Source organism: Terrapene carolina, unplaced genomic scaffold (genome assembly GCF_002925995.2).
Source record: "Terrapene carolina triunguis isolate 2854851 unplaced genomic scaffold, T_m_triunguis-2.0 Scaffold97, whole genome shotgun sequence".
Lineage (NCBI taxonomy): Eukaryota > Metazoa > Chordata > Testudines > Emydidae > Terrapene > Terrapene triunguis.
The window spans coordinates 5,100,414-5,119,162 of NW_020664448.1; the positions used below are offsets into that span (position 1 = coordinate 5,100,414).

The 18,749-nt window shown below is 49.2% G+C and overlaps 1 protein-coding gene across 2 annotated transcripts in view; it reads right to left on the minus strand.

Moving 5' to 3' along the window:
• Positions 1–18,749, minus strand: part of GAB2 (GRB2 associated binding protein 2) — a 191,635-nt gene that overhangs the window by 7,812 nt on the left and 165,074 nt on the right. For both annotated transcript variants that reach the window (XM_024200639.3, XM_024200638.3), the window contains 4 exons: positions 15,335–15,575; positions 5,422–6,008; positions 4,256–4,350; positions 1,583–1,859 (listed from right to left, as the gene is read on the minus strand). In XM_024200639.3, coding sequence (XP_024056407.2) covers positions 1,583–1,859; positions 4,256–4,350; positions 5,422–6,008; positions 15,335–15,575 — 1,200 coding nt within the window. The remainder of the gene's footprint in view (positions 1–1,582; positions 1,860–4,255; positions 4,351–5,421; positions 6,009–15,334; positions 15,576–18,749) is intronic.

Below are 18,749 nucleotides of genomic sequence, written 5' to 3' on the forward strand. Positions count from 1 at the left end.
GGGGGGGGGGGGGGGGGGGGGGGCGCCACAAGGTGGCCTTGCACTGGCCCTGATTTAAGCTAATGGTTAATTAATCAGTTATGACAATTGAAAAACATGACAGCTTAAAAGGTCTCCTGGTGTTTCCTGAACTCAGATGATTATTGGTGTTATGGCAGTGGCTACAGAGATGGTGCTAGGCGCTGTACATACCCATGGTGTACGTCTCCACTTTGAGCTGGAGGTATAACTTCCAGAACAAGGAGACATACCCGCGCCGCGTGAGCTCTGATGGAGCTAGCATGCTAAAAGTAGAATGCAACCACCATGGTTAGCTGCGCAAGCACGTACCTCGGGTAGCTAGCCCCTCCCACTGCTTGTGCTGCGCTTTATTTTTAGTGCGCTAGCTCGGTCAGAACTAGCAGGGGTATGTCTCCTCAATGACACTGCCAGCTCAACGTGTAGAAGTACCCATAGCAAGAAACAGTCCCTGCTGCAAGTCTAAACAGAACTGGTATCCCCATTTTACAGAGGGGGACTAAGATACGAACCCAAGGTCATACAGGAAGCCTGAGACAGAATCAGGGCTTGAACGTACAGTGCCAGACGCCAGTGCCTTAACCACACCACCACCTTCCCCACAAAAAGAGCTGTGGTGCCTAGTGGCACCACATGAGGAGGATGGAGCTCTGTACAGTATTTCCCGCTTGGACCTTTCACTATAATGGCAGGTTCTGGGGAGAGACCATGCACAGCTATTAAGGCAGTGCTGTTCCAGCTCCCTTTGAAGACAATGGGGATGTTAGCAGGCCCATAGTGACACATGACCGGTGTGTCAAGTAGCTGATTTGAAGGTACATTTTTTGGTATACAGATTACTTGCTATGGGACAGATTTCTTCTGTTTCTTAAAGGATGAGGGAGGGAAAGCAAGGACCTTTCCAATTATAGGGCCTTGTGTAAAAGCCAGGAAGAATTCCACTTATTGTGCATAAGGGCTATGAAGACTGTGCCATCCCTGAAGATGAAATTGGAGTAGGGAGGGGTAGGAGTAGGGGTAGGGGTAGGGGTAGGGTAGGGGTAGGGGGTGGGGCTAGGGCTAAGGCTCTGTCCCTGTACACAGATCCTGGTTAGAGCTGCTCAGAAATTGGAATTTTTGTTTCATGGTAAATTCCAAAACTTCAGTTTTTTCCCCCCAAATCAAATTGAAAAACCAAACTTTCTCATGGAACAAAAATTCCCCCCAAATTTTCGATTTGGAAAAAGGTTAAAAAGTTTAATTTTTTAGACATTTATATTCTGTTCCGTAAGTAATTTTCCGAGTTGCTCTAACAGTGGCCAGTGCAGCTGGCTGGCTGTGCTGGGGCAGGGACTGGTTCCCCACACAGGGCCCTGGCAGTCAATATGTTCTGGAGGGCTCTGGAAGGCAGTGAGTTCCCCTCCCCGTGTTTGCCTGGAGGCTGTGCACCACTGTTCCCCCATGGTTATGTGGCACAAGCTGATACCTCTATTCAGATGTCTGTAGTATTATAACTAGTCACAGTAGAGTTCCTGGGAAGATTCCCCTCAAGTACAGGTGTTTCTGTCCAAGGAACTGGTCTTACCTTTCCGGTCAGGTTTGAGGTTGCGGTTGACTGGAGGGGGCTGGATTTCGCTCAGCCGCCTGTGGCACTGGGAAATGGCTCCTCCTTTATGGACTGGGAGGGTCGTCGAGGACAATCCCAGCAGGTCAAAGTGGTGCGGACCAGGGCTCATGGGGATGTAGAGATTCTGGGAATTGTCATTCGCTTTCTCCATGTTCAGCAGGGACGAGGAGCCTGGGTTCATTGGGACATAATTGTCCTCGGAGTCAGCACTGTGGGAGCGAGCCACTGTGGCTTGCTGGAAAGCACAGGGGAGGTCAAGGGTCAAGAAGATATTTAGTGAGGTATGGAATACGAGCAGCAGTATTCAGCGTTACTCACTGTGGCCTAGACCCCAGAGTGTAATCCCTCCCTATCACAGTGAGCAGACATTTACACTGGAGATGGGGTCAAAGCTGCCAAATTCACGTCAGCCATTGGATCTGAACGACAAACAGTTCCCAGTTCAGGGGAGTTCTGGTGCTGATCCTCAACCTCTCTTTGCTCCCATACAGCTGTAATTTCTGGGCTAGCTTTTACTGCTAGAGAGAGGCAGAGTTACCTTTAATATTACAATTGATCTCCAGCATTGCCTAAGGTGTGCTAGGCACTTTCCAAACAGGGAAAGAGGAAACAATCCCTGCCCCAAGGAGCTGACAGTTCCTGTCCTCCTTAGCGGGTGTCTTTGCCCAACCCAAGTGCTCCATAGCACCTGTCAGCTTTCCCCCAGCTCCTGGTTTTAATAATCCCCCTGTGCTAGTTTCTACTTGGGTTAAGGTGAAGCCCATCCCTTTGGTATCAGGTCTCCCCCTTTCCTTAAGGAATCTCCAATAAATGTAAACCTCCCTCTACAACATCTTCTCATCCTCGCATTGAGACCCTGATGGTTCCCTGATTAGCTGGCCCAGGTGTGGTCCAACACCCTAATTTAGCTTCCAAGACCTCCTTCCTACACCTCCCTATGTCATTTGTACCAATATGTACCACAACCACAGGGTCCTCCCCCAGCACTCTGTGGATGTTTGTCTTCTAGATGTCCATTGAGACCCAACTTCACAGCCAATAGAGAAGTAAACAAGGCCACCTCACCACATTTCCACCTATCAGTATTTCTAGTGACCATGTCTCCAACCACAAGTCTATCCAGTCTCCGGATGTGACCTAAGTACATGAGGAATTATCAGTTTCCTCTACCTTTCCTGGAAAGCAGGTCCCATACATTGGCCCCTCCACTCCACCTTAGCCACCTCCCATCATGACACTGGCTCCCTCACAGGGATAGTTGGGACAGCCTGCTATGAGGTGGACTGGCTTTGCAGTGTCCCTATATTGTCCTGCAAATAACTCTGCCTCTCAATTCTTCCAGCTCAGGAACTCTGGCTTTTCAAGATGCTGTAGTAGGCTCTGAGTATCACAAGCAACTTGAGCTGGGAGGATGGTTTGAATTCCCAGATCTGGACCCCTTCTTGTGGCCTCAGAGCATGATTGCAGAAGCTCTGCAAATTCAGAAAGGAGTTTTTTAATTTCCACTGTGAATTTTGCACACAGCTCTGATAATGATCTTTATCAAAACATCTCACTGAGTTCCAAGTTCAGGGTGGGGATTAAAGATGGGATGGGGGAATCCATGCAGATAAACTCACGCAAACTTCAGACTGAACTGAACCTTCTCGGAGGTTAGAAAATACTTCAGCTAACTCTGTTTTTCTTGCATCTCTGCATGTCCTGGCTCCAGCCCTGACAGAAATGCAGCGCAAGAGGCTGGTTTAATGGTATTTCCAGTTCAAAAGGAAGCAGGAAATATCAGAATTCTCATGATAGAGTCTGTGCTGGCAACATTTCCAGCCCAGCTCTGCAGAACCATAGATTCAGATGTATAGATTATATTTCCAGAAAAGACCATTAAATCATTTAGTCTGATCCCCTGTGTATCACAGGCCCTTACATTTCACCCAGTTACCCCTGCATAACTTGTGTTTGGCTAAAGCATGTCTTCCATTAAAGCATCCCGTGTTGAGCTGAAGACATCAAGAGATGGAGAATCCATCACTTCCCTTCATAGTTTAGTCCAATGGTTAAAACACAGGATGTTTCAACAAGCATCCAGTCTCTTTGATGCTTCTCTGAGCTGAAGCGCCAGTCAGATACGGTTTGTGTAAGCATCCAAATCAAATTTCAGTTCTGAATGGTGTGAGCTTATCTAGCTACTAGTAAACAACTGTTAAGGTGGTCATCACCAGGGTTGAACCAGAGACTTCCAGGGCTCCAGCATGAGCTGAAGGACGAAGGCTTTAATTCTGCTTTCACTGGAGTCAAAGCAAAACTTCCCTTGAGTCAATGGAGCCAGCTCAAGCCCTAGGTCCCCAAGCTGGTAGCTGTAGCAGATCCACAGTGACATTTTCAGTAAGGCACGAAATTCTACACTTGCCATGGAAGGCATGACCTTGCATGTATGTTGTATGGACGCCATTTTGTAGAACAAAATGGCATCCTCCATGCGCATTCAGGGGCCGGTCGGAATTGTACCACAGGCAAAGCCAGTCCTGGGGCATGGAATGTGTGTATCGCATACATGGATGGCAGACTCACTTCTTCTGTGGCTGAGGGGGACACATGACACACACTGACGAGTGGGTGATAGTAGCATCAACTTACCAGATATGAGTTGAACCCGTCATTCACAGACTCTGCTGACTGAACTGTGCTGCTGCCACCATGCTGGGGGTAGTCGTAAGTCTCACAGGAAGAAGCTGAAACACAAATCATGGATTCACAATACACACGGCGCCTGCTTGTGACTCCTCTAGTTCTAATAGTGCCCCTGACACATGTAGCCCTCAACAGCTCACCTTTAGCTATGGCTGGTTATTGCTATACAGTAAGTGATGTGTGTTGAGGTTAGCAGAGCATGGGTAGCTGGGCAAGGAGTTCGGAAACTGTGCAAGTCTTCTCTCTTTTTTTTCTATCCCATCTCAAACAGCTCGGTCTAAATACTCCACAACTGTTTTATTCATTTATCCTCACTGATGGCTAGTGAGGGCGGTAACAGCATTTGGCTGCAGCTGACCTAGCTCAGTCTGGAATGGGTGTCCTGGAGGGAAAGGCCTCACCTTATGTTAACTATTCTCCTCGGCCAGTTAGTTCCTTGCAGCTTTACAATAAACATTTTAAAAGTGCATGGTCATGTGTGTGTCCAGCTGGAGAAGGCCCGATTCTGATTTTCAGAGGTGCTGAAGAACCACAGCTCCAGTCAAAGTCAACAGGCGCTGCAGCTGCTCTGGAGTGCTGAAAATCAGGCCTGGAGGGCACTGAAAATTACCTTTCGTTGTCTCAGGTTGGGCGCCCAAACTTCGAGGCCTCCAAAATCAGTGGCGACTTTTGAAAACTTTGGCCATAAATTGAATTAAAAGTCAAATGTACCGGCAGGAGCTGCAAAAACGATGGGCCTGAACGGCGGCATTTTGATCTAGATCTGAACTTCCTCAAAGTTTGGGGGTGACTGAATCTGGGGTTTCGGTTCAGCCCTTTATACAGACAAGAACCAACTGCAGAATCTGGACATACCCAAAAATTCAGGGGTGTTCATATATGCCACAAGCCTAACTCCTTAATACGTAGCACCAGCTCCTCAGTTGGAATAAACCAGTGCAGCTCCATTGATTTCTTGGATTGATTGGTTGAACTATGCTGATTTACACAGGCTGAGCATCTGGCCCCACTTCTTTCTAATGGAGTCAGCATCTTTGGCTGTACTGTCCAACTTGATATCTGGGGAAAAGACGCCTTGCCCCACCACACCCCCATTTAAATGTAACACTTACCTCGATGTAGTCTGCTGTTCTCCACGGCTGGTAACGTGTTCCTCCTGGGAATGGTAGCTGCCACAGAGACCATACCTATGCTTTCACCATTCGGAGGGCGCTGCTGGGGGCTGCCCCACCGTGACTCCATCTGCCCTGGTTTAGGGGGCCGGGGTGGGGGAGCAGCGGGTGAATCACTGGAGGCCACGGCCAGCGTGTTGTGGTTCTTGTCCAGCGTGAATGTCCTTGGGATCTGGTATACGGAGAGAGGGGTGACGGGGATGTCATAGGAGTCCGTGGAGAGCTCCCCAAACTCCTTGCACAGGGTGTTGTTGGGAGTCTTAAAGGTATAGACCTCCTCGTTATCCGTGTCAGAGCCCGTGAGGCTGGCTTTGGTGTGAGCGTAAGAGCCAAAGCTCCGCGGGAGGTCGTAGGCGCTGTCCCTGAGCTCCGAATTGTGCCTGCTGGGCTTCGGCAAGCTGTAGAATCCGTGGACTTGCCCACCAACCCCGTTCACACAGTGTCCGTTGCCCTGGGAGAGCTTCTGAACGGCCGTGTCGCTCCTCATGAAGAACGAGGACCGTGTGGCTTGGGAGAAACTGGCGCTCCTAGAAAAGAGGAAAGGGTGTGGCTTAGCTCTCCGAGGCAGTGTGGCCAATGGTTACAGCAGGGGTCTGGGAGTCAGGAGAGCCACTGACTTGCTGGGTGACCCTGGGCAAGTCACGTGCGACACTCCCTGTGCCTCCCCAGCCTGTACAAGTGAATAAAGACACCTGGCTCATTTGGCTCCACCACAGAGCGAAATCCCCTGAGGGGAAACCTGGGGGCAGCAACAGGAGGGGAGGAGGAAGGGAATTCAGAGGCACAGAGCTTTCATGGTTAACCTGGGATCTGAGGTGTAGGGGGCGAGCCCTCTGGCTGCGTACTAGGTTGGGCAAACTCCACCTCCCTGATGGTACGAGTCAGAGCCCTTCCCTGTGGAAGGAATGACTTGGTTGTGACAGAATGCACTCCTGTGTTCATAGGGTGACCAGACAGCAAGTGTGAAAAATCGGGACGGGGCTGGGGGGTAATAGGAGCCTATATAAGAAAAAGACCCAAAAATTGGGACTGTCCCTATAAAATCAGGACATCTGGTCACCCTATGTGTTCACACCCTTTCGTTATCATTTTTGTACAAACAATGCCTTGTGAGGTACCATTGGAAAACTCATAATTTGCAGGTCAGTATTGTCCTGATAAAATATGTGTGGCAACATTGTATGTGAAGTTATAAGATTTCCCTGTGTGATGTTATTAACCTATGTTCCAAACCCCACAACCCCGCCCAAACAGAAGTTGGCAAACAGGTCTGTCCGAAAACAAAGGAAAGTATGCTTTGCTTCATTTGCATTTAAGCAGTAAACAGAGTCATCAAACAGGGAGGGAAAACAAAGGAAGTTCAAACAGGTGAAAAAAAAAGCTAGCAGGGAACATCCTTCCACATAGACTCTGTGTCTGCTGGGTCTCAGCTGGAAATGTTTTTCAAGAGGGGGACTGAACGTATAAAAAGGGACAGGACACCTCCCTCCCCCAAGCACCTGTCTCTCTCTCTCTGTTCCTGTCCAGCGCATTCACCGCACCTGAAGAGACAAAGGAAGCAGCTGTTGGACTCTGGGAGAAGGGGTCCTGACGTAAAGAGTTTGGTCAGTAAGCCTGCTGAAATCATGTGGTGAGAACACTTTGCTTTGAATCGAATATCGTTTCTTAAGTTAGGCATCAGGAGGCGTTTTATCTTTATTTTTCTGGTAACCATTTCTGATTTTTACGCCTCATTACTTGTACTCCCTTAAAATTTCTCTCTTTGTAGTTGATAAACTTGTTGTATTGTTTTATCCAATCCAGTGTGTTTAAGTTGAAGTATCTGGGTCACTCCATTTGGGGTAGCAAGCTGTGTTCCCTCGAAGGTACGCACCTGTGCAGCCCCACAGGGGCCCATCAAGGGCTGCACACCAGCAGTGCTGGCACGCAGGATGTGTAGGGTGGGTGGGGGCAGTGGGGTGAGGTGGGGGGTGGTGATGGGGGTTTGGAGGAGCTTGGGGCATGCAGGGCTACGGGGGGGGGGGGAGAGATGCTTCTCTCCTGGCCCCCGCCCTGGTTCTGCGGCGGGGACGGGAGAGACACGTCTCTACCAGCCCGAGCTCCGTGGCTGCAGCAGGGACTGGAGAGACGTCTCTCTCCCAGCTCTGGGGCTGGAGGAATCCTCTCTCTCCCTGCTGCAACCCCGGAGCTGGGGGAGCCTTGGGAGTCAAGAGACTTTGGCTCTTTCCCCCAGCTCTGCCATTAAGTTTCTGTGTGACCTTGGGAAGTCACCTCACCCCACACTGTGCCTCAGTTTCCCCATTTTCCACATGGGAATAGTGATATTGACCTTCCTCTGTAAAACTCTTTGAGATTTATAAATGAAAAGCACTAAATATGGTTGGCTTTTAGATTTGTGTTTTAAAAGGTAATGACCAAAACTAGGACTCATGGAAATATTTTTGTGACTGTTTTGTCGTATTTCCAATGACAACAATTCCCTGTTGTGGATTTAAACCTCCCCTAGCAGTGTTTGCAAAGCTTTTTGTGGGCAGGAGGACAGGTGGTTTTTCTAGGGGGCTGATGCTGCAAAGTATTACTCATGTAGCTGTTACACATGTGAGTGGCCTCATGGAAAGAAGTGGGAGAAGTTCATGTGAAGTGAAAGTTTGTTTGTAAAGTGCTGTGTAAATTTACAGAGCTGTGTGTGTTAATAACTGAGACATTGGAACATTGTATGTGTGCATGAGAATCTGAAGGCGAACTTGACTGTGCTACTTTAATTGTCCAAGATGATCCAGTGTAAAAATGTAAACAACATGAAGATTGAATAGTCGATAGGACTTTTAAAGTGCTTTGTATTGTTAATACAGGAGGATGGTAGTGAGGGGAATTTGAGTGTTTTTAAAAATTATTTTGAGCCTTAGTGTCCTGATTTAAAAAGAAACATTTACATTGATTTTTAATATTGCGGTATTATATTTTACATTCAGATGAGACCTTTACAGATGAAGCCCTGTCTGAACATTAAATATCTCAAGCATTTTGCATAAGAGGAAAAGATCCTTCCTAACCAAAATTCCCCTTCTCTTTCCAAACTACTGCACAGTGCTCTCTGTGCTGTTGGCCTAGCTGGCTGCTGACTTTCCTCCCCAGAGGTGGCTGCATTTCAGTGGTGCATTTATATGTCTAGTTTGTGAAGCATGTACTGATCCTTGTGGAAGGAGGCATAGGAATGAACAGATAGGTACTGCAGACGTCACCTGAAGACAGACCTTCCCTAAGACCCAGCTAGGTGCTAGCAGTAGGACGTTGTGAGCTCTTGATGGAATAAGGGCTGCCATGAAAGTACGGCGGTGATGGTGCACATCTGCATATTACCTCGATATTGATTCTGCACATAACAAAATTCATTCTGCACATGGACGGAAAAAATTAGAGGGAACATTGGTAGCAAGTTGTGTACATATTATTCCCTTAAAGGAATAATGGACTTAATATATTTGCACTGTCCAGGATTGGGCTGGGCAGTACACGGCATACATTTCTGGGGGAAGATCAGGGGCTGGGGGTGTGTTGGGGTCACTCTGCAGCATAATCCAGGCTGGTAGGAGTCAAAATGTGGCTGGCTGGCTGCAGCACACACACACACATCGCTGGGAGTGACTTGCATGCTGGAGGCTGTTTGTGAGCAGTCCAGGCTGGAGGCTACAGCAGCAAGGCATGGTAAAGGACACCCCAGGTTAGAGGGCAGGGGTGACTCATTAGCCTGAATTATACCCTGGTATGTCACAATGGTTCAATACCATTGTTTGGTAGCTGGTAGTGCCCCTGCATCCTGTCACAGAAGCACTGGCCCATTTTCCTGCTTCTCTTTAATAATGTAACATTGGCCTGATGTTCTCATAGCATTATGCAGGGTTCCAGCCCCACGCCAACGGCAGCAGCACAGATAAAACCCAGCCCACTGTGAATATTCCAGGGGGTTGTCTTAATTGCAGGCTCTTGCAGAAGCCTAAGAACAGCCCTTAACCTCTGCCTTTCTAACAGCACGTATCCTGCCTGGGACGCCCACTGGCCCTAGGGTTACCATATTTTAAAAAAACAAAAAGAGGACACTTCACGGGGCCCCGGCCCTGCCCCAACCCCCGCCCCGGCCCAACCCCAACCCCGCCCCTTCCCCAAAGTCCCCGCCCCCTCCCCTGAACGCTCCGCCCCCTGCTCCTCCCCCTCCCCTGCTTCCCACGAATCAAATGTTCGCGGGAAGCCTGAAACAGGCAGGCAGCAGGTAAGCTGGGGCTGGGGCGGTGGCAGGGGGCGCGAGGAGGCGCGGCCCAGTCCGGCCCCCCCCGGCCGAGTGGCTCTGGCCCCGGTGTCTCCGGCCCGGCCCAGCTTGGCTCGGGCCCTGGGGTGCCGGCCCCGGTTCCGGCCCGCCCCGGCCCTGGCCCCGGCGACTCTAGCTCAGCTCAGGCCCCAGGGCACCGGCCCCGGCTGAGCGGAGCCGGCCGGCGGCTGAGCACCCCCAACCCCGGTCCCAGTGACTCCGGCCCGGCTCGGCTCGGGCCCCAGTTCTGGACGAGCGGCTCCGGCCCGGCCCCGGCCCCGGCCCCAGCCGAGCACCCCCAGCCCCGGTCCCAGCGGCTCCGGCCCGGCTCGGGCCCCGGTTCTGGCTGAGCGGCGCCGGCCGGCGGCCGAGCACAGCCAGCCCCAGTGGCTCCGGCTCTGGCCCCAACGGCTCCAGCCCGGATCCAAGCCCCACGACCCCTCCCTATTTTCCTGGACATGCCCGGCTTTTCAGAATTTCCTCCCGGATGGGGATTTGAGGACCAAAAAGCCGGACATGTCCGGGAAAATCCGGACGTATGGTAACCCTACCACTGGCTCTGATGGGAGGTTGGGTGCCTGGAGCAGCTCCACAACTGGGCCTTAGCTCAGATAGATCAGCCCCTTAATTCAATTAGCGGCTGTTCCAGAAGGGCAACTTTTGCATCTTTCCTTAAAATACTCTTCAGCCTGCAAACAGTCTCTGCCTTCTTCTCATCATCTATTGCCCTCCCTCACCTATACTTGCTTTTGTTTATTTTGTATCACTTAGATTGGAAGCTCTTGAAAGCAAGATGCCTTTAGCTGGGCTTGCAAAGCACTGTGTAAATCTGCAGTGCTATAGACGTGGGTGTTCAAAATAATACCAACACACAAGCAAATCTAGTGGGCATAGAGGACTCCTTGGTTGTTGCTGTGCTGTGTTGCTCTGCATGCTACGGTCATGCTGAATATCAGGTAGACCTCCAACCCTCCTGCTCCTTGGATTTCAGTGGAGTTACAGCAGTTTACATCCTCTGAAACTCTGGCCCAATTCTGTATAACTTGGTGACAGGACAAACAAAGGTGTGCAAGCAATACATAACAAATATCTGCAGGGTGCAAGCCCCAAAGAAGGAGAGGATTTATTTAGGGTGATCCAAGAGGGTGCAACTAGAAGAAAAGGGATGAAATTTGGCAAAGGCAAATATAGGCTGGATACAGGGAAACATAACCTGCCTGGTCTCTAGGATGTGGATGATCTACAAAGAGAATGGCTAGAAGCCCCATCACCTGGGACATTCCATACTGGAGACAGAACAGCTGATCCATACATCCAGGTGTTTGTGGGGTTGTAATTGGGTGCTGTGGGCTTGAGTTGCTCCTGTCATTTCCATACACTATCCGTTTAAGCTGCATGGGCATCATCACTAGAGCTAGACAAAACTTTCACAACATCACCCCAAACCAGGGGGAAAGCGGATCGCACCACCTATAGGTAAGACTGCCCTAAGCTTTCTACTATAAAACCCGATTTTCAGTTGCTTATCACTTCGCCAAACCTCAATGGCTGCTGAAGCAGAACTGAGAGCTGGGAGATGGACTCTCCTGTGCTTTCAGCACTCGCCTGTGTGGGCACCCTTAATTTATTTACCCCTTCACATAACCCAAGAAGCAGGGGTCATCCGATGAAATTAATAGGCAGCAGGTTTAAAACAAACAAAAGGAAGTATTACTTTACACAACACAGTCAACCCATGGAACTCCTTGCCAGGGGATGTTGTGAAGGCCAAAAGTATAACTGGGTTCAAAAAAGAATTAGATAAGTTCATGGAGGACAGGTCCATCAATAGCTATTAGCCAAGATGGTCAGGGATGCAACTTCACGCTCTGGGTGTCCTAAGCCTTCAACTGCCAAAAGCTGGGCGTGGAAGCCAGGGGATGGATCACTTAATAATTGCCCTGTTCTGTTCATTCCTCCTGAAGCATCTGGCACTGGCCACTGTCAGAAGACAGGATCCTGGGCTAGATGGACCGTTCTTATGTAATCCTGGCATTTCCTAACTTTTCTGTGCTTGACTTTGCAACCTTAACCTTCTTTTAACAGTTTCTGTCTGCCTGTGATTATATCTGTTACTTTCCTGTTATTTATACACATCATACAGCCTTGTGTTGCATCAATAACAGAGATATTAGGAGAAAATAATATTCAATGGCATAAGTACAATGGTTCAAGTGGTACAGTTGCACCAGGGCCCATGAGGTTATGGGGGCCTACCCAGATAGAGCGACACTCCAGCACTTCAACTGGTGCACAGAGTCACAATGCTGCTCACTCAAATTTTGCCCTGCCATCCCTCTATTGGAGAGAGGGGAGGCCAGGCCGAATCTGAGTGGCACTGTGATTGGGTGCGTGGGTGCTCAGGTTTGGTCCAGCTGCCTCTCCATCATGGCCAGGAGCGTGGCCTGGCCAAATCTGAGCGAGTTGCATTGCAACTTGGCACATGGAATCGCAGCACCACTCATCACTCCAATTTGGCTTTTGCCATGTCAGAGCAGGGCAGACAATTGGCATTTGCTGAACTGATGGATGGCTGGGATTGGGTGGAGCTGGCCTAGCCCACGTCGGAAGCAGGGGAGTGCACAAGGGAGGGCAAGCAGGGGCACTCCCCCCAATAATCGATGGGGGCACAGAACTCATCCAGCCCTGGGACTGCGGCGGGGAGAGTGAGCTCCTCGGCCCTGGGGTTGTGGCTGGAGCTGACAGCCCCTCTAGCCCCAGGGCCACAGTGGGAAGAGAGAGCTCCTCCAGTCCCGGGGCCGTGGTGAGAGCTGATAGCAGGTGCCCCTCCAAAAGCAGCCAGGTTTAAATTCCTGCACATGCCCTTGGTCGGGAGCAGAACACTGACCTGGGGGATGAGAGGTGCTGGTGTGACCCAGAAGATCCTGGGGGTGGTGGGTGAGGGGCTGGGGGGGAGTTGGTGGGCTATGGGGTGAGTGGGGAGTGTGGGGGAGCTGCAGGGTGAGGGGTTAGGGGTGAGTGGGGTATGTCGGGGGCAGTGCGGTGAGTTGTGGGCATTGTAGGGGAAATGGGGGATGTCGTGGGGTGGTGGGTAGTTTGGGAACAAAGAAAATTTTAGATTTCAGAATTGGGAAATGGGCCCTTAGCCTCTTCTGGAACCAGGGTCCTGTGTGGCCTTGTTTTGCCACTGATAATAGTGTTCCAGAGAAGATTTTGCCTGCAGTAAATTACACAGGGGAGCTACAATTTGTTTCTGCGTAACTTTTGTACACCGGGCGGGCAAGGGCCAACGAGAAGATGGTTTTGTTTGTTTTGTTTCTATTTTAAGGTCTGGACACGTCTCCCACAATGTGTGGCGATAAAGGTGCTGCTGTTCACAGAAACCATCACAAGATGGCGCTAAGAAATAGACTCATTTGACAAAGACTGAGCATCACAAGACAATGCTGAATTACACCAAGTGGATGCTCAGCCCTGGGAATATGGTTCCGGGTATTTTGACTCTGATAGTGAATTACGCCAGATGCCCCAGAGGAAGAGCCTTGCTTTGCCTTTCATCTGAGGATCTGAAAGTACTTTGCAAAGGTTAATTAGTCAGTTCCCCCTAACGCCACTGCCACATTGCTATTATTATCCCCATTTTACAGCTGGGTAAGACCCAGAGAGGTTACATGGGAACAGTACCAAGGAGCCCTCACACCTCACTTTGGGCTGTAACCATGCGTCAGGGAAGGAATTTTCTTCCAGACCCCTACTGGAGATCAGCTGATACCATGATCATGACGGTTGACAGGCCTTATTATTTTTATCCCAACTAATGTACCTGCAGATGCTTCTCTAGGCATTCAAAATATTTCTATAGAGTCCAGGTTAGAGCGGGGCAACATTTTTCGAGTGTAACTTTTTCCAGCGAAAAACGCTGATTTGGTGACACAAAAATGTTTTGCGAATTCATGTGCCGAAAACGAAACACAAAACTTCTTAAAATCTGGACATGTTTCATTTCAGCCTTTTCAAAATGAAACATTTCAATATTTTCAGTCTGAAGCAACTTTTTGTTTAGAAATTTCCTATAATTTTACTTTTAAAAACAATTCAGAACCAATTAAAAAGGCTCAAAATCAAAACAAAACATGTTGTTCAACCCAAAACAAAGTTTCGTTTTACTTTTCGATTCACTGAAAATTTTAAAAATAATTGTATCCACTTCAGCCTGAAACTATTTCCCCCCCTCCCCCCTCCAATTTTTCAGACTTATCAGCGAACCGAAAAATCCATTATTTGCACAGCGCTAGACCAGGTCGCTGGTGTAAGGGACGGTCTTATTCCTACTCCAAGGACGTCTAGCCCTTGTTATGTTTCCTCCTTGTCTCAGATTCCTCTGTCACTAGGCTTGCAGAGGATGTGTGCAGAATGGTCTTTGGTCTCCAAGAGGCGTCTAACAGCTGGACCATGAGGAGGGTTATTTATAATGTTTCATTAATTCCATCTGAAGTAAATTTTTTTTATTGTTAGTGAAAGACAGATGCAGCAGGGAAATTCTGTGGGGATTCAGGAGAAGCCCCCAATCCCAGCAATCCAGTTGTGCTGTAACCTTTACTCCCCTCTCATTCTCTCAGTGGTCCCTCCTCGTTGCTTATACTCTGCAAACCGGCTCTCCACTGTTTAAGGCAGCCCTTCCGGCTGGGAGGTGGGACGGCTGCCATTCTCCCATAAATACTGCACTGAACGCAACTGACAGCTGTGATGCAAACCCAAGGTCTGGGTTACAGCAGGTTTGCACAGTCACCGTATGAAACGTCAGAAGGGTGTCAAACTGCAGGCAAAAGTACAACTGGGTTCAAAAAAGAATTAGATCAGTTCACAGAGGATAGGTCCATCAGTGGCCATTAGTGCCTTGAAATGGAAAAATGGTTATTTTGTCCAGAAAGCTTTGCCTAAAGGTTAAAACTGGAAATGATAGGTCAGATTCTTGCAGTGCGGAAGGGCTAGAAAATTCCTTTGGCTGGCATAGTCACTTCTTAACTGCCCCCTCTCAGGCACTCCAGCATAGGGGGCATGTCATGGACATAGAGAGGGAGAGAGGGCGTGGCCACAGTTCAGCTGCATGCTGGCAATCCCTAGCATTGGAACAGCCCCCTGGAAGCCTTTACAGTTGGGTGTAATGTAGATGACCCCCAAGGCTGCTCTAAATTATGCCATGGGCCACCCCACCCCACAGCAGCTGTGAGGATCGGGGGAACATGAAGATAGTTTAGAGCCATCATTACCCTCTCTTCAGCTGCCTCGATTTACTGATGCGCTACGGCTGACATCATGCCTTTGATCAAGGCACAATTCTCATTGATGTCAGTGATAGATATGTCAGATTAAGTGACTTGTCCAAGATCAGGTAGTCAGTCAGTGGCAGAGCTGGAAGTAGACCCCCCCAGAATGCCTATGCTGTAGCCAACCACCAGCGCTCCCTCTGGATATAGCTCTGAGGCTGGAATATCATTGCTGATGTTACAGGGTTTCCCCCTATGTTTGCCCATAGGCCTCCTACTGTACCTTGTATTTTCTGATTTTCGGCTCATACACTGGTGCAGGAAGAGATAGTCCTGTGGGGCGCTGGCAGACAAGGTGGTCTGGACGTGGTTGGCAGGTGAATCGAAAGTGAACAAGGTAGGTTGGCTGGAGTGGGCAGGAGCTGACGACTTGCGTTCTCTGAGCAGATGGTGGTTGGAGCTGTTTAGCTCGGCTGGGGAGGAGCGCGGACCATGGCTCACCAAGGGAATGTTCCTCAGAGTGTCTGTGTGAGAAAAATACAATGAGGATTATTAGCACGCAAACCGCTAGCCCTTTCTAGCCATAGATCTACAAGCACCATACAAAGGTGGAGGAGGAAAGCAAGCCATACAGTGGCCTGCCCAAAACCACTCACTGGACTAAGGACAGAGGCAGGAATAGAACACCCATCACCTGGCTCTGCAGGAAGGTGGTCTACCCCCAGGGCCACTCCGCATTACCACTCAATTAGGCACTTACTTTCAGTCGTCAAAATTATACCTGTCTAGAGATCTCAGCTGTGAAGCACTTAAAAATAACACAGTGCAAAAGCCACCAGTCCAACAGCAGCTTTGCAGGCAATCCAACCACTGAATGGGCCATGGGAGTCTAAACTGTATTCTCACCTCCAGATCATGACTGAAACACATTGGCGGGGCAGCGTGGGCAAACTTGTGTTCCCACCCTCCAGGCTGTGGATAAAGACAAGATTTAATTCTCCAGGTTGCCCATCTGGTGCCTTTCACAAGCATTAATGATTCACGCCAACCTTGTCCTTAATAATTTGAACTTTAGATTCTTAGGAAAATGCCCAGGCGTTCAGGGAGAGGGAGATGGTTTTGCATATGGTTATTAGTGACAAAGTCATGCAGGAACCCCTCATGTTCCTCAGCATAGGGAAACACAGTTATTTGTGCTGGTGTTTAGTGAGTATCTGCCAACAAAGCCACCTAGGTGATGTACACATACAAATACATCCAGGAACTATAAACTGGGTCCAATGGTGCAACTATAAACTGGCATCATCAAACACCACCTTCTCTGCAGGCGAATATGGAGAAACAGAAGGAATTATGTGGTCGTGGAGTAAATGGACCAAGGGCCTGGTCATGTGTGGTGATGGAAGTCACCTAGCAGGAGGTTCTCAGCACTTGACAGGAATAGGATCCTGTTTATCCTCTCATTTACTCCAGTGAAAATCAGGAGAATGTTCCCTGAAGTCAAGGAGGTCACACTGGTGACAAACCAGCATGAGAGGAGAATCAAATTCAGGGTCTCTGCATAGGAAAGAATTAAATCAGGCTCCCACTGAAAGGCTCCTAAGGGCCTCCCTAAACAACAAGTTCTTTAGTTCTCAAGTTCTTGCCTTCAAGCTTAGCCCCAATTGATCCTGAGGAGGGAATACAAGAAGGAGGTGGCTGGCTGCATTTGCCTTGCTGGGACACCCTGAGGCGAGGGAGCCTGATTCTTCCCTGCCTTGGGTAGCCATTCACACCTGTGCCCAGTGAGTCCACAACGTTACCAGCATACAGTGGCAGCATTTTACACCCTTTTTTGTGCTCACTTTGCATAGGGGTAAATGACTACACAAGGCACAAATCTGCCAGGAATCAGGCCCTAGCATCGTCATGAACTCACTGGAACATCAGTTTACATATGGGAGTTTTTAAATAATGAGTCGTGTTTCTCATCCAAAGAACTCCTCGGAGGCGTTAGAGACAGGTGTTCAATACACCTCACCACACACCGGTCTGGGATCATTATTACATCCTAGTTACAGCAGGGTAAACTGAGGCACGGAGAAGTGAGGTGTCTTGTCCAAGGTCCCATATTGAGTCAGTGGCAGAGCAGGAAGGCATTCCAGAGTCCTGATTCTCCTCTCCTACTGGTTTTATGGTGTAACTCTATTGACTCCAATAGAGCTATTTCTGATTTACACCAGGGGAAGTGGGAAGAGATGCAAGGCCTAACTCCAAGTCCACTTCTCTAGCCACTACCTAACACTGCCTCTGCACTGTTGTTGAAAGAGAAAATATGTTTTAAAATACTAACTCTATTTCCATCCAACGCCCCTACAGCAATCCCACTGTCATCCCAGCTCTCCGATAAATGTGCTCCAAGAACTTGAACCAGGCATGAATTTTTACAGCCAGGCTGTAAGCCCCATAAAAACAAGGGACAATATATATTGGAAAAGCAGAGCCAGTTTAGTTAAAGTGGTTTCAAGGGCTCCCAGGCGAGACACGTAATCACAGTGCATATAAAACTCTAGTCATATGGTACTGAAGTCACCATTTTTATAGCTGTGATTTTAACTAATGTAGTGTTGATGGGGAAAGTGCCTGATTGACAGTCCTGGGGAATTAAATCCTCTCTCCATGGAGCCGGCACAGCACAGTCAACAACAGTGCAAACTGCTCGTTTGCCGCTACTATGATCTGCTGGGACCACCCATAGGGATTCATAGATATTGATTATGATCAGCCGGTCTGTCTTTCTGCAGTGCACAGGCCAAAGAACGTCACCCACTCATTCCCATTTTGACCCAAGTGGCTAATCAAAGCCTGTGAGTGTTCCAGTTGGGACGAGAAATAGATGATAGAGGTTGATATTTCTTTGATGCAATCTTGTTTATTTACCGGGAATGTACAAAGTCCTGCTCCTCCAAACCCAGGAGGAACCCAAACCAGGGTTTGTTGCTTACAACCCTAAACCTCTTTAGCCAGCATCAGACCCCAAAGCTCTCTCTCCAGCTTCTTCCAGGGCTGTACCGTACTTATAGGCCTCTGCTTGAATTTACAATACTCAGCAAAAACTCTTCTGCCCACACAGTCTAAAACTCTCGGGCAGGGTCACATAACCCTTTTGTCTTAGGGGGATTGTGATTAATTTATCCTTACAGTTATGTTAACTGAAGAGTTCATTCATGTCCATTAATCTCAACAAGGTTTTAACTCAATCCATAACAAGGTTTCACCTAGCTCACACACACACAGACCCTGAACGACAAACAGCATAGGCGCTGACTCCGTCGGTGCTCTGGGGCTGGAGCACCCACAGGGAAATATTAGTGGGTGCTCAGCACCCAACAGCAGCCAAGCTTCCCCCCCCCCCCCGCCTCCCAAGCATGCCGCGTCCCCGCTCCCTCCCAGCACTTTCCGCCCTTCCGCCGCCTAACAGCTGTTTGGCGGCGCTTAGGACACACAGAGCCTCCGTGACCAAGCCTCCACCTAAGGGCCACAGGGACATGTTAAATAAATAAATATATGGAGATATACCTATCTCATAGAGCTGGAAGGGACCCTGAAAGGTCATCAAGTCCAGCCCCCTGCCTTCACTAGCAGGACCAAGCACTGATTTTGCCCCAGATCCCTAAGTAGTCCCCTCAAGGATTGAACTCACAACCCTGGGTTTAGCA